Source organism: Protopterus annectens, chromosome 17.part0 (assembly GCF_019279795.1).
Source record: "Protopterus annectens isolate FY-2018-M chromosome 17.part0, PAN1.0, whole genome shotgun sequence".
NCBI classification, from domain to species: Eukaryota; Metazoa; Chordata; order Ceratodontiformes; family Protopteridae; genus Protopterus; species Protopterus annectens.
The window spans coordinates 605,418,946-605,433,747 of NC_056751.1; the positions used below are offsets into that span (position 1 = coordinate 605,418,946).

The 14,802-nt window shown below is 42.9% G+C and overlaps 1 protein-coding gene across 1 annotated transcript in view; it reads right to left on the reverse strand.

The window, feature by feature from the left end:
* The window catches only part of KMT5C (lysine methyltransferase 5C), a 955,038-nt gene that overhangs the window by 733,790 nt on the left and 206,446 nt on the right, over positions 1–14,802 (reverse strand). Inside the window, exon 3 of the mRNA XM_044059587.1 lies at positions 6,171–6,309. Coding sequence (XP_043915522.1) covers positions 6,171–6,309 — 139 coding nt within the window. The remainder of the gene's footprint in view (positions 1–6,170; positions 6,310–14,802) is intronic.

Below are 14,802 nucleotides of genomic sequence, written 5' to 3' on the forward strand. Positions count from 1 at the left end.
TGGATTCATGGAAGACATTATCCACCACCTCTAAGATAGCGGGATGGCCAAGGGTCTGTGCTAAGGCAAGTCTAGAAACTCTCTTAGTCTGAGGGAAGTCCTGGGATTCCCAGTGGAAATGTTCCCTGAGGGTGTGGGGATAGATTTCTCGATATCTGAATCCTCAATAAGCAGTTAGAGATTGTTCTTCTTCTTCAAAATCTGAATAATCAGATTCCTCAGAATCCTGTTCTGTTAGAATTTCAGGAGGTGGGTCTCTTTTCCTTTTAGAACTTTTGGCCTGACTACCCCTGATAAGGGAGATAAGATCCTCCACCGTTTTGAGCATTTGAGCTTGGGGTGGTGGAGCAGGAGAAAGATGGTGGCTATCAGTAGATTTTCTAGGAGTAGTCTTGCTTCTAGGCTGAAGGGTATCCATCGGTCTGAGAAATGGTAGTCGGATGAGAAGACATTGATTTTTGCCTAGATTCGGTAGTGCGAGAAACTTCCTCGGAAGCCGGTGCCTGCATCACGGCTCCGGACCCAACCAAGGCAGAGACAACCAAAAGCCCAGAGGATGAAGAAGACTTCTACATCATATTGGACTCCAAAAGGGTCTCGATAGAGGCTTGCGGAAGTATCGATTCAGTCATCAGGGGCTGCAAAAGCACCTCACTGAATTCCGGAGAAAGTACAGTTGTGTACACTTACCATAAATGTAGATGTTCGAGTGTATTCACTGTTGCAGTCATCACATTTGGGTTATCCTGCCAGGGATAGCCCTCAGTTGGCCAGAATACCAGAGACTTAGTATTTCTGCATCGGTTGCTGTCGCTCCAGGACTGACGTCAGGTCGTCAGTGGTATAAAATCATGCAGCTGACACCATTACATCAGTTTTTCTTGCCCCAAATGTCAGGACCCTCCCAATAGGGAGCTAGGTTATGGTGGAAGAACACCACCAGTAGAAAGTAAATACCAAAAATTTCCTGTAAGGAGAAAGGAAGTGAGAGAGAGAGAGAGAGAGAGACAAGGGGGATGAAGGGGGGCAGGACTGCAACAGTGAATACACTAGAACATCTACCTTTATGGCAAGTGTACACAACTGTTCTATGTTCTTCGTGTTTCACTGTTGCAGTCATCATATTTGGGTTGATTCCCGAAGCTGAAGAAAAGGGTGGAGATAGTCAAGAAGACTAAGGGCTAGCTAGGATGCCCTGCAAGACTGTGGTGGCAATGCCTGCCCTGGATATGGAGAAGTTTGGTAAGTGGTAATGCTTGGTGAAGGTATGAACAGAAATCCATGTTGCAGCCTCCAGGATATCCCTGGTGAGGACCCCTCTGAGAAAAGCTGCAGAGGTGGAGGTTGCCCTGGTGGAGTGTGTCCTGACCCCCTTTGGGGGCGGTTTCCCATGCTGTTTGTAGCAGAAATGGATGTAGTGTACTATCCATTTGGAGACTGTTTGTTTGGATATGGCCTTGCCCTCTGCCCCTGCTGTGAAGCTGACTAGCAATTGGTCAGTTTTTCTAAAAGATGTAGTCCTATCCAGATAGAATCTGAGCTGTCTGTGCACATATAGAGAGTGCAGAATCCTCTCCCCCTTGTTTTGTGGGTTAGGGAAAAGGTGGGCAAATGAATAGATTGGTTGAGAGCCACACTGGACACCACTTTAGGCATCAAGGATGGGTTAGTCCTGAGGGAGACCCTGTCAGCATGGAAAATGATGAAGGGCTCTACAACCATGAGTGCTTGTAGCTCCGGAACTCTTCTAGCTGAAGTGATGGCCAAAAGCAAGGCTGTTTTCCAAGAGAGGAATTTTAACTCTGCTGAAGCTGCAGGCTCAAATGGGGGTAGGGTGAGCTTTTCCAACAAAAAGTTAAGGTCCCAAGCTAGGGTAGGAGCTCTTCTGGGTGGCCTTAAGTTGGTAGCCCCTCATAGGAACTGTTTGACGAGAGGGTGTGAGAAGAGAGGTGGCTCTGTGCTGTAATGAGCAGATATGGCAGAGGCATGAATTTTAATAGAAGAGAAGGACAGACGTCTTTGCAGTAGGTCTGCTAGGTAATCCAGGACGAGAGGTAGGGAGGGCTGTGCTGTTTCGGCTCCCTTAGCCTGGATCCAGGTGCAAAACCATTTCCACTTGTCAGCATAGGATTTTCTAGTGCTGGGGCATCTGGCCTCATGTATAACATCCAGGAGTTGTTTGCTTAGTCTGGCGGCTTGAGGAGAGGTCAGGGAATAAGCCAAGCTGCCAGACTGAGGGTCTGCAATTGAGGATGCATGAATTATCCATTCTTCTGGGTCAGGAGTGTTGGGATCTGAGGTAGGTGCCATGGTGGCAGGGGTGACAGGCTGTGCAGCAGTGGGTACAAGTGCTGGCATGGCCAGTCTGGGACTATCAGGATTGCCCGCGTTTTTTCCTCCCTTATTTTGAGCAGTACCCTACCCTTGAAATGAGTGGTAGAGGAGGAAATGTATAGACCAAGACATTTACCCACTGGACAAATAGAGCATCCACTTTCCAGGCGTGGTTGTGAGGTTCCCTGGTGCAGAATTTCCTGAGATGATCATTGGAGTGGGAGGCAAAGGGATCCACCTTCTGTATGCCCCATTTCTGGGTTACAAGGGTGCAGGTTCTGTGGTCTAGCTGTCACTCAAGTGGGTCTAGCAGGTTTCTGCATAAGTTGTCTGCCAGAGAGTTTAGGGAACCTGGCAGGAATTGTGTTAGCAGGCGTAGTTGCATGGCTGAGGCAGTGTGCCAAAGGGTCATGGCAAGCCTGCAGAAAGGATAAGAGTGAATCCCTCCCTGCTTGCTGATATACCACATCACTGTGGTGTCGTCTGTTTTGATCAGTAGAGGCTCCGGGGAGAGTAGGGGTTTGAAAGCTGTTAAGGTGTGCTGAACTGCTAGCATCTCTTTTTGGTTGATGTGCAGATGTATTTGATTTGGGCTCCAATGGCCCTGAATGCACCTGCTGTCCAGGTGTGCACCACAGGCATAGTCTGATGCATATGTGGTGAGGGTTTGGGTGGCGTGGGGTTGTGTGAAGGGTCCCTTGTTGTGGTTGCATGCTGCTGCCCTCTAAAGAAAATCCTTCCTTAGACAAGGTATCACTGGAATGATAGTTTCCAGGTCTTGAGAGTGTTGACACCAAAGGCTTTTTGGTTACCATTGTAGTTTCCTCATATGCAGTCTGGCATAAGGAATGAGTAGAATGCAGGAGGCCATGAACCCTAGAGCTTGCAGGATTTTCCTTGCAGATAACTGGGTTCTGGTGGCTAGAAGAGAGTAGTAGTCTGTCAGGTAGGCTTCTTTTCTGGAGTTAGGAATGCCATCTGGAACGCTGTGTCCAGGCTTGCTCCCAGGAATACAATTTTTTGTGTGGGTACTAGTTTTGATTTCTTTTTGTTGATAGTAATACCCCAGGGAGGTCAGTAGATCCTTTACAAAGGTCAGGTGCTGTAACAGTTTTTCCTGACTGCCTGAATCAGGCAGCCGTCTAAGTAGGGGTAAATTTGAATATTTCTTTGTCTGCAAAAAACAATGGCTGGAGCCAGGCATTTTGTGAAAACTCTGGGAGCAGTGGATAAGCCAAAGGGAACCGCAAAGAACAGAAAGTGCATAGATCCTGCCCTGAAATGTAGATATTTCCTGCAAGATTCCCTGATTGGGATGTGCAGGTAGGCCTCTTTTAGGTCTAGGATGGCTAACCAAGCATCCTTGGAAAGCATATGAAGAAGCTGCTGGAGGGTGCGCATTCTGAATTTCGGTATCACCAGAAAGGTGTTTAGAATGGATAGATCGAGGATTGGGAGCCAGGTGCCCTCTTTTCTTGGTACCAGGAAGAGTCTGGAATAAAAACCTTGGCCTATCTGGTTTGCAGGTACATGCTGTATTGCCCTCAAGGAGAGCAGGGAAAGGACTTGCTTTTTGGCCTCTGCCCACTGGTTTGGAGGAAGATCTGGGAACCCTTTTGGGGTTGGCAGTGTGGGGAAATAGAATTTGTATCCCTGGGACACTATGTTGAAGACCCATTGGTCGTTGGTAATAGAGGCCCAGTTGTTTGCATGGAAGGAGAGTTTTCCTCCTAGGTGCACAAGCAGGTGGGCAGAGGTAAGAGGTGGAGGCGCAAAGTAATTGTGAGTTCTTACCACTCCCCTGTTTTTGAAGAGGAGGAACTCCATTGCATAGATCTCTGCAGTTCCTGGGGCTGCTGTCTGGGGGGTCTGCTTCCCCTGGATCTGGGCTGAGCTGGCCTGGAGGGGGCTGGAAAGGACCAGTGCTTGGAGGGGCAATGCCTACTGAACCTCGGAGGCTGGACTTCTAAAAAAGTCTTTAACTGTCTGCATAGATTTAGCTTTTTCTTCCATCTTTTTTAAGACCTATTCTGTCTTGGTGCCAAACAAACTGTCTTTGTTTAATGGTGCGTCCAATAATTTTGATTTGACATGGTCTGGCAAGGTCTGTTCCTTAATCAAAGCATACCTTCTTGCTGCCCTGCAAGATGCTTCTAGGGTGTCAAAGCCACATTGCAAGGTGTGCTTAGTAACTTGACTTGCAGAATGCATAAGCTCTTGTAATTCTTTATTTTCTGCACAAGCAGGAAACTATAATAATTTTTGTTTGAGGAGTTCCATGGTATGCTGCTGATATTTCAGCATGTGGAACAGACAATTTAGTGCTCTAATAGAAAGAGTAGCAGAGGTGCATACTTTTTTACCCCATCTGTCTAAAGCTCGGGAATCTCTGTTTGAGGGGGTGGGATTCTTTGAGGTTGCTTTAATTCCTTTAGGTCCTTGAGAGATGACCTCTGGGTCAGCAGTAAGATTTTGAAAAGGAATTTGTCAGTCAGGTACTCTGTAGTACCTTTCAAGTTTCTTGGGAGCAGGAGGAAGGGTGTCAGGAGTCAAACTAGATTCCATAAAAACATCAACAACAACATCCAGGACAGGAAGAATGGCCAAGGGTCTGGGCTGTGGTAAATCTAAGAATTCCGAGTCTCTTTTTTTGACTGAAGGTAATCCTGACATTCCCACTGGAAATGCTCCCTTAAAGTATGAAGGGTTTCACCGAATAAAAAATCCTCGGCAAGAAAGACTGATGTAATGGCGTCGGCTGCCTGATTTTATACCACTGATGACCTAACGTCAGTCTTGGAGCGACAGCAACCGACGCAGAAATACTAAGCCTCTGGTATTCGGCCGACTGAAGGCTACCCCTGGCAGGATAACCCAAATGTGATGACTGCAACAGTGAAACATGAAGAACATCTGACGACCTGCTTAGTAGTAGAGTCATCACAATGTTTAGCCTTGAGTGGTCTGTCTCTATCTCTATGCTTTTTCGGAATGTCTATGGACTGTTGGCTGACTGACACCATTTCAGAATGAGAGGACAGAAGACAAAAATACCTGACTACAACAAGAGCTCTACGACGAATAGTTCTCCCGTTAAAGAGGGCACAGAACCGCAATGGGGGATGTCATGGTCTGGGCCTAAACAAGTGATGCAGCATGAACTGAAGTCTCAGTGTGGGATTTGCTTTCCACAGGCGAGACAATTAACTTTTTTTCGGACATCGGTTAGTGCAAGAAAAAAAGATCCCCAATGGGGTACTTAGCTTTAGACATTTTCAGCTGTAATTCAAAACTCTGGTGGGGACTGACTGTCACACTTGCAAACTGCTTCTGCTATGGGCTCCATGACAAGAAAGACTGATGTAATGACGTTGTCTGTCTTGCTTTATAGCACTGATGACCTGATGTCAGTCAGCAAGCGGCAGCAGCCGACTCAGAAAAACACTGACTCTGGTATTCGGGCTGGCTGAGGGCTACCACAACAGGGATAACCCACAGGTGATAATTGCAACAGTGAAACACGAAGAACAATTATTAATATGAGTTTATAGCCTAGCAAGTACTACTCATATTGGGTTGACTTTCTGTCTTTGATAATACGGCCAGTAATAAGTGACTTGGAAATATAGCACACACACTTATCACAGTACCTGTTTAATGGAGGAATGACAGGGTGGAAGCTAAGATTACTGAGCAAGATATACAAACGTTAGCATTTACAGAGTATTTTTAATGCAACATCATTTTAATGCAAGTTAAGATAGACAAAATTAGTTTTCTGCAATTATACGTCATTCTTGCTATACAAAGAGAACCATGGCATAATTTATACTAACCTGAGGTTCATTTTGTGCGTCTTGAATCCTAAGTAAGGGTCAAGCACCAGGCTTGTAGCAATGTCATCAATTTCACACAGTTCAAATACACTAATTCGATTTGAGCCCATTCTGTTTCTTGATCCATTATTATTCTTTGCTGCACACAAAACATAAAAAGTCTACATTTAACAGAATGCATTAATTAATAAGTAAAATGAATCTTACCAGCCAACTCAGCCTCACATCTTTTGTGAGGAAATGCTGCTTTTTACAAGTATGAATGTTCTGCTTTCTTTCTCTCATTTATCTATCTTACTCCATATTACTAACTCGCTGTTAAAAAAAGAATGCAAACATCTTAAATGACACACCACATACGTTTACCACTGTACGGCTGTTTATATAATACTGATGTCTAAGATCTCTTTGCCAGTCTATCTTTGCATGCAAATATACACTTTACATTTCGGGGACCATCCGATAGCCATGTAAAAGTAGTATTCATATTGCCTTGATGACAAACTGTGAACAAAAGATGTTGCAAAACAAAAGCAGATTTCTATGAATTGTTTCTGATTCACTCCTACAAACAGTGGGCAGGGGCCCCAGTTATGATGGGATACACAACTCATTTCTTTCTTTCTTTGTTTATTTTAACTGTTTGCTGGGTAGTGGGGTGGTCCAAAGACCATTTTGGGTTGCAAACCCAGAGCAAAGGCAATAAAAAAACAGTACTTATAATAAAATAATGAACATTACAGTAACAACAACAAAGATTAATGCAGGAGTGAAAATATGACAATTTCGCAATGAAGGCTACACTACCATCATTAGCAGCAGTAGAATTAAAACAGAGGATGAAGTTAATAGGTTTGTGTTGCGCCTGTGTGCAGGTTCTGACAGGATCAAGCTAAAGTCATACTTACACAACATAAAATATTTACAGAAAGTGACCATGACAGATGTTTATATTACCTCACTTAGTATAAGCAAAGGCTTAACATGGGTGTTTTATTTATTACTGCAGTGGCAACTTCTACTATGAAGTACAAAGTTAATTTTACCATAATGCCAGTTAACTATCACCCACTGTACGCATACGTTTTAAGATGAGCTATTTCTTTTTATCAACTGAGCATAGTGAGTGTCATTAAATATTTCTGGAAGCAGGTGATTCTAAATGTCAAGTACTACTTTCCTACAATTCTGTTCATCTAAGGCACAGATGAGCTGCGGTCTTTCTGATGTAAGAGTATCCTCAGCATTGGAGAGCAGGCTATATGCTACCAATCTGACTGCTATGTCAATGGCCTAGTGGAAGAGAGTAGCTGTTGTACAGAAGTTCAAATGTCAGTGATGACAGAAAGAAGGAACAGGTTTGGACTGGCAGTCAGATTGTTTCATGTAGGGCTGTACAATGGTATTCAAGCCAAGGAGCTACAAAACGAATCTACACACTTTTTTGTCTGAATTAAGTGGGTACTTTGACTAGGATTCAAGGCCATAATGGAAGTCCAAATTCCATCTTTCATATTAGGGTACTGATGGCCAAGGCTGCCCTTGACTCTGAAGTGAGAAAGTCTGAATTAAGTAGCATGAGCTGGGCTACTGCATTACTTACTATAAGTTCAGTCAGTATGTCCTTACTTGTTAATAAGTTCATAGGTACTTACTAGGCTATCAATCTGGGAGGATCTTAAGAAGCCTAGTTTTGCATTTCCATCATAGTTTTTAGGCCTTATATATCGAAATTTTTAGGCCTTATATTTTGTATACAAATAATGGTAGGACATCTGCATGTTTCTCTTTATCTGAGGGACAGAGGGTACTAAACCAGGGATGAATTTGAGGTTAACCATCCATTCATCCAAATTACATATGAATAGTGTAGCAGAAATACTTTGCTTCAAGTGGATTGGAAAAAAGTTCCACAGGAGCGGTAATCTCTGTGATACAAACCTATCCCCCAACATGTTCTACTTAATTTGCAATTCCTTGCACAGGTGTCTATTATACCACTAGACCTGCAAATGTGTAATAGGCTGAAAGGACTGGGCCTGTTGAAGGTCTATAAGCGAGGCAGAGGTCATCTCTCAGTACCCTGTATGAAACTGAAAAGGAAGAAAAGGCTTTGAGATGGTCTGTACAGTATTTGCGATTTAGGAGCTTCATCTTTTTAGTGGAAATCCAAAGAGCACACAAAGCTTGACACTGCTGACACCTTAAAACTTCCTTGTTTATTAAAACAGCAAACAGCAAAACTCAGTTAGTTGTTTGATATCACTCCCTCTATTACCCAACCACTCTTTAGGTATAAGAGGAACAAGAACTTGAAGGATCTTTTGTGTAAAGATAAGGTTACTACCACCAGGGGTAATGTGATTACGACACAGGGCACCTTTCCATGTGGGATTTGTAGGGCATGCGGTCATATTGACAGTGGGACTGTTTTTAAACATCCAATGACAGGCAGGCTGTTTGATTTAAAGGCAAGAGCTACATGCAGGACCACTGATGTGGTTTATCTGGCGGAGTGCCAGTCTTGCTCATGTTTTTACGTAGGCAAGACTAACTGCATGTTTAAAGTGAGGATTTTACAGCACCTCTCATCCATCAAGAATAGGGATACACGCAATGCATTGTTCAGACACTTGGATGAAAACCCCACACATAATTTTAAGTTCAGGGTGATAGTTAATGTGAAGTTGGGTAATAGAGGGGGTGATATCAAACAACTAACTGAGTTAGCCGAATCAAGATGGATTATTGAATTAATGGCACACAGGAGCCCGGGACTCAATGATGTCATACCCATAAAACCCGCCCTTAAGAATAGGCGGGTTTTTTACTAGCTTCCCATTGGTTAATATGCATTTTTAAATGTCCTGTTTGTGTGAGATGCTTTGTCTGATGAAGGGCAGTGGCCCGAAAGCGCTCATCTTATGTTTTGCTGTTTGCTGTTTTAATAAACAAGGAAGTTTTAAGGTATCAGCAGTGTCCAGCTTTGTGTGCTCTTTGGATTTTCTCTTTTTTACTTCGCTTGGCTGGACTTTGGTGAGGCACAGAACATTTTTTGGATCTCATCTTTTTAGTGGGAAGGCATTGTGGTGGTTCCAGTTGTCACAAGTGTTTGGACAGGTGCATATCAAAAGGGGTGTTATATTCTATGATTGGCCTAGTAAGTACCAAATATAGTGGAACAATTACATACATGGATCTGGATGTAGAACCTTTGCATACAATATGCTGTACTATTAAAGAAAGGACTTCCTTACAACAGTGGATACATGGTGATCAAAGAAGAATTCACTGTCTACATATGTTCCCAGATCCCTAACTACAAAATCAATTTTCAGGAGTTTATTGTCAACATGATAGTTATAAAGGGAGTCATACTTACCAAAGGATATGATTACAAACGTATTGGCCTTTAGTTTTAGTTCATGGTTTTGACACTGGCTATTTGTTTGGGACAGGCCGCCTTGGAGGTGTAGTAAGGGATCCCTCCACAGTTCCAAATATCTCTAAGTACATCTGCTTGATTTTGGTTGTACTTCATGAATGGTAAGGGCACCATTTTTTGTACAGAATAGCACAGAGGATGTTTTTCAAGTGTTCACTAAATCAGTTTCTAGTTCCTGCCAGAGCTGGTATGTTTGAGGTGTTTCTCAACTGATAGCGGGGACTGATGTAATAATTATGATGCTGTCTGCATAAAGCAATAGGTATAAGGTAGGTAAAATGGAAACAGTACTGAGCCAAATACTGATCCTTGTAGGAATCTAGCTGTGAAGATGCCTACATGAGAAAGGTGATGATCTGACTCAGCTGTGAAAGTTCTGTCAGACAGACAGAGACATTTTCACCCACATAAATGGAGGTCCTGTCCCAAATCCTAGCTATCTAAATTTATGGAGAATTAATGTATAGCTTCCTATTCTGGACCACAAGTGATCCAGTCCATTTCCATATTAGAGTAAATATTGCCTACTGCACTGTATACACCAATGAGTGTATTTGTGTATAGCATTAAAGCCATGATACAAACCTGAAAGTACAGCATACTTGCCAGTGAATTCTATCCCTTGGTTGCATATTATTTTTCAACATTTTTGTGATGCTAAAAAGGTTTCAGACGGACAAAAAATCCCAAGAGATGGTTGGGGAGCTGACTTTAAGGTGTAAGGGAGAGTGTGTTTAAACTGAGATGGAACTGTGCAAGCGGTAAGTGAAAGATTGAATACATGTGAGTATATGTGAGTGGCTTAGCTGTTACTGGTATTACCATGTGAAGGAAAGTGGGGTGAATGACATAAGAGTTATGGATTTATTTTTCTAAGTGCTTATGAACTGTCGAAAAGATGAAGGAGGGAATGATTTGGGATTTTGACCAGTATTAGTACTGGCTTGTGAAGTTTGGGAGAAATTTATAATGTCTGCCTATGTAGGACCTGCTTCAGCAGGTGTACTTTTTTTTTTTTTTTTTTACAGATGAAATCCTCAATATCATTAGAGAGGGTAAGGCTTCAATAAATATGTATTTTATTTAGAATTTGGATGTGTCATATTAAAATATGCTATTTCTCCAAAACAGCTTAGGATGAGATACCATACAAGCTTGCTTGTTATCTAGATATAGTACAGTTGTGTACACTTACCATAAATTTAGATTGTTCAAGTGTATTCACTGTTGCAGTCATTACATTTGGGTAATCTGCTGGCAGGTTGCCCTCAGTCGGCCTGATTAACAATGTCTTGGGTCCTGCACCAGTTGCTGTCCCTTCTTCCATGACGTCAAGTCATCAGGGGTATAAAGCATGCAGCCAACGCCATTTTCATCAGATTTTCTTCTCCCAGATGTCAGGAGCTATATATATATATATATATATATATATATATATATATATATATATATATATATATATATACATATATTTATATACATGTAATTTAGAACACAACAAATATACCTCCAAATAAAAGCAAATACACCAAAAAGGCTTTTGAGCATAGTAAAAGAAAGAAGAGGTATAGTAAAAGAAAAAACAGGGGGGTGGCGGGTGGGTAACCAGGGCTGCAACAGTGAATACACTCAAACATCTACATTTACGGTAAGTGTACACAACTGTACTATGTTCTTCGTGTTTCACTGTTGCAGTCATTACATTTGGGTAGAATCCCAAAGCTATGGTTAGGAGGATGGAATTATACAGCATTAGGAGCAGCTATAAGGCCCTGCAGGACAGCAGTGGCAAAACCTGCTCTGGATTTAGAGAAGAGAGGTAAATGGTAATGTTTGGTGAACATATGAACTGAGCTCCAGGTAGCAGCTTCTAGAATGTCTCTGGTAGGAACCCCTCTGAGAAAGGCTGCAGAAGTAGATGCAGCCCTGGTGGAATGGGATCTGATCCCCTTGGTAACAGGTTTACCATGATGCATGTAGCAGAAACGAATAAATGGCTTATCCATTTTGAAATAGTCTGCTTTGAAATCGCCTCTCCCTCTGCCCCTGCAGCAAATGCCACCAGTAATTGCTCAGTTTTCCTTAGAGATTTTGTCCTGTTTAAGTAGAATCTAAGTTGTCTGTGTACATCAAATGAATGCAGAATCCGCTCACCCTTGTTCTGTGGATTTGGGAGAAAAGTTGGCAGATGAATGGTCTGATTAAGAGCCACACTGGATACCACTTTAGGCATAAAGGATGGATTGGTCCTGAGCACCACCCTGTCTGGGTAAAAGATAATAAAAGGCTCCACTGCCATGAGAGCCTGTAGTTCTGAAATCCTTCTAGCTGAAGTGACTGCTAAAAACAAGCTGCCTTCTAAGAGAGAAATTTTATGTCTACAGTAGCAGCTGTCTCAAAAGGAGGTAGGGTGAGCTTTTCCAACACAAAATCGAGGTCCCATGCAGGAGCTGGTGCTCTCCTGGGAGGTCTTAAATTGTTGGCCCCTCTGAGATACTGCTTTAGCAGGGGATGAGAAAAGAGGGGAGGCTCTGTGTTGTAATGAGCTGAAATGGCAGAGGCATGGATTTTTATGGAAGAGAAAGATAGGCCCTTGTGAAGCATCTCAGTTAAATATTGCAGAATCTGAGGAATATTGGGCATTGCTGTGCTTATTCCTTGTGCTTTGGTTCCAGGCACAGAATTTTTTCCATTTATCAGCATAAGATTTTCTAGTACTAGGCCTTCTAGCCTCCGAAATGACATCCATCACAGGTTTGCTGAGAGATGTAACTGGTGAAATTAGTTGATTAGCCATGCTTCAAGATTCAGAGTTTGGAGATGAGTGCGCAGAATTTGATAGTTCTGCTGAGACAGTAATAAGGTGTCTGAGGCAGGTACCACGGAGGAAGGTGTGACATATTGCGTAGGAGCGGGTACCAGTGTTGGCGAGGCTAGTCTGGAGCAATCAGAATCATTTTTGGTTTTTCCTGTTTGACTTTTAGTAAGACCTTGGAGAGCAGAGGCAGAGGGGGAAAAGCGTAGACTGATTTTTCCAGCTGAAGGATAGAGCATCCACTTTCCAAGCTTTTTTGTGATGAATTCTTGTGCAGAATTTGTCCAACTGATAGTTTTGGGGTGAGGCAGAAAGATCTATGTCTGGGCTGCCCCATTTGCATGTCAACATGCTGAAGATTTGTGGATCCAGTTTCCATTCGTGTGGGTTCATAAGATTTCTGCTTAGTTCGTCTGCCAGAGTAATTTGCTTTCCTGGCAGGAATTGAGCTTGTAGATGTATTTGATAAGCCAAGGCCGTGTTCCACAAAGCCATGGCTACTCTGCAAAGGGGGTAGGAATGGGTACCCCCCTGCTTGTTTATGTACCACATGACTGTGGTGTTGTCTGTCTTTATCAGTAGTTGTCCTGGATGAAGACAGTCCTTGAAGGCTGTCAGAGCATTCTGTACAGCTAGCATCTTTTTCTGGTTGATATGTAGGTGCATTTGATTTGGGCTCCATTGAATACATGAATACATCTCCCTGCCAGATGCACCCCCCCCCCAAGCATAATCTGATGCGTCTGTAGTCAGGGTTTGGGTGGTAGGGAGTGGAATGAATGACAGTCCCTTGTTTTGGTGACAGGCCTCTGCCCACCATAGGAACTCTTGCTGCAGGCAAGGAATGATGGGAATCATTGTTTCCAGGCTGTGACAATGTTGACTCCATAAGCTTTTTAGGTACCATTGAAGTTTCCTCATATGCAGTCTTGCATATGGAATTATTAGAATGCAGGAAGCCATGAACCCCAAGGCCTGCAGACTCTGTCTTGCAGATAGCTGGGTTTTTGTGGCCACTTGTTTGAAGTAAGTCATTAACTGAATTTGTTTTTCTGGCGTAAGGTAAGTCATTTGGGAAGTTGTACTCAAGCTTGCACCCAGGAATGTAATTATTTGAGAGGGTACCAGTTGTGATTTATTTTCGTTTATGGTGTACCCTAGACAAGTTAGAAGCCTTTTTACAAATGCCAGATGTTTTAGAAGAGTTTTCTTGTTTTCTGCCTGAATTAGACAATCGTCCAGGCAAGGATAAATATGAATGTTTCTTTGTCCGTAAAATGCAATTACTGGTGCCAGGCACTTTGTGAAGACCCTGGGTGCAGTAGATAAGCCAAAGGGCAGTGCAGAGAACTGGTAATGCAAATAGCCTGCTTTGAAGCGAAGGTATCTTCTGCAAGATTCCCTGATTGGGATATGCAGGTAAGCCTTTTTTAAGTCTAGAGTTACCAGCCAGACATCCTTGCCTAGCATAGGCAGTAACTGTTGTGGAGTCAGCATCTTGAATTTTGGAAAATCCAGAAATGTATTTAGAATGGCTAAGTCCAGAATTGGACGCCATGATTTGTCTTTTCTGGGTAACCAGGAAAAGTCTTGAATAAAAACCTTGTCCATTTTCCTTTTCTGGTACTGGTTGAATAGTCCCCATGTTCATGAGGGACATAGCTATTTTCTGGGCCTCTGCCCACTGATTTGGAGGCAGATCTGGCCATCCGTTTGGGAATGGTGACGTGTGGAAATGAAATCTGTATCCCTGGGATACTATATTTAATACCCACTTGTCCTGGGTACTTAGTTGCCAATTTCTTGCATGAAGTGCCAGTTTTCCCCCCAAAGGGGCGGCCAAAAGATAAGTGCTTGGTGACTGCAGAGGAAAGTCATTGAGACTGTTTACCGTAGGAAGGTGCCTTGCTACTTCCAGATTTGGAGGTGGAGACACCCCGTTGTTTTGTTCTATAAGTTCCTTGTGGCTGAAACCAGCAGCCTTTGGAGTGTCTGGATTTGACCTGAGCAGCTTTGGTGGGTACTGGAAAGGACCAATTCTTAGTAGGCCAGTGCCTACTGAACCTGGGTGGCTGCACTTGTAGGAAATCTTTTACAGTTTGCATAGATTTAGCTTTATCTTCCATCTTTTTCAAAACTTCTGCCTTATTACCAAATAGACTGTCCTGTTGTAAAGGAGCATCCAACAATTTTGCTTTAACATGGTCAGACAGATTTTGCTCCTTGAGCAAAGCATGCCTTCTTACACAGATCCAGTTACAGCGGCCCTGCAAGAGGCCTCCAAGGAATCAAAACCACATTGCAAATTATGCTTTCCAAATTGTTCAGATGAATGCAATAAATCCTGCAACTCTTTATTTTCCACACAGTCA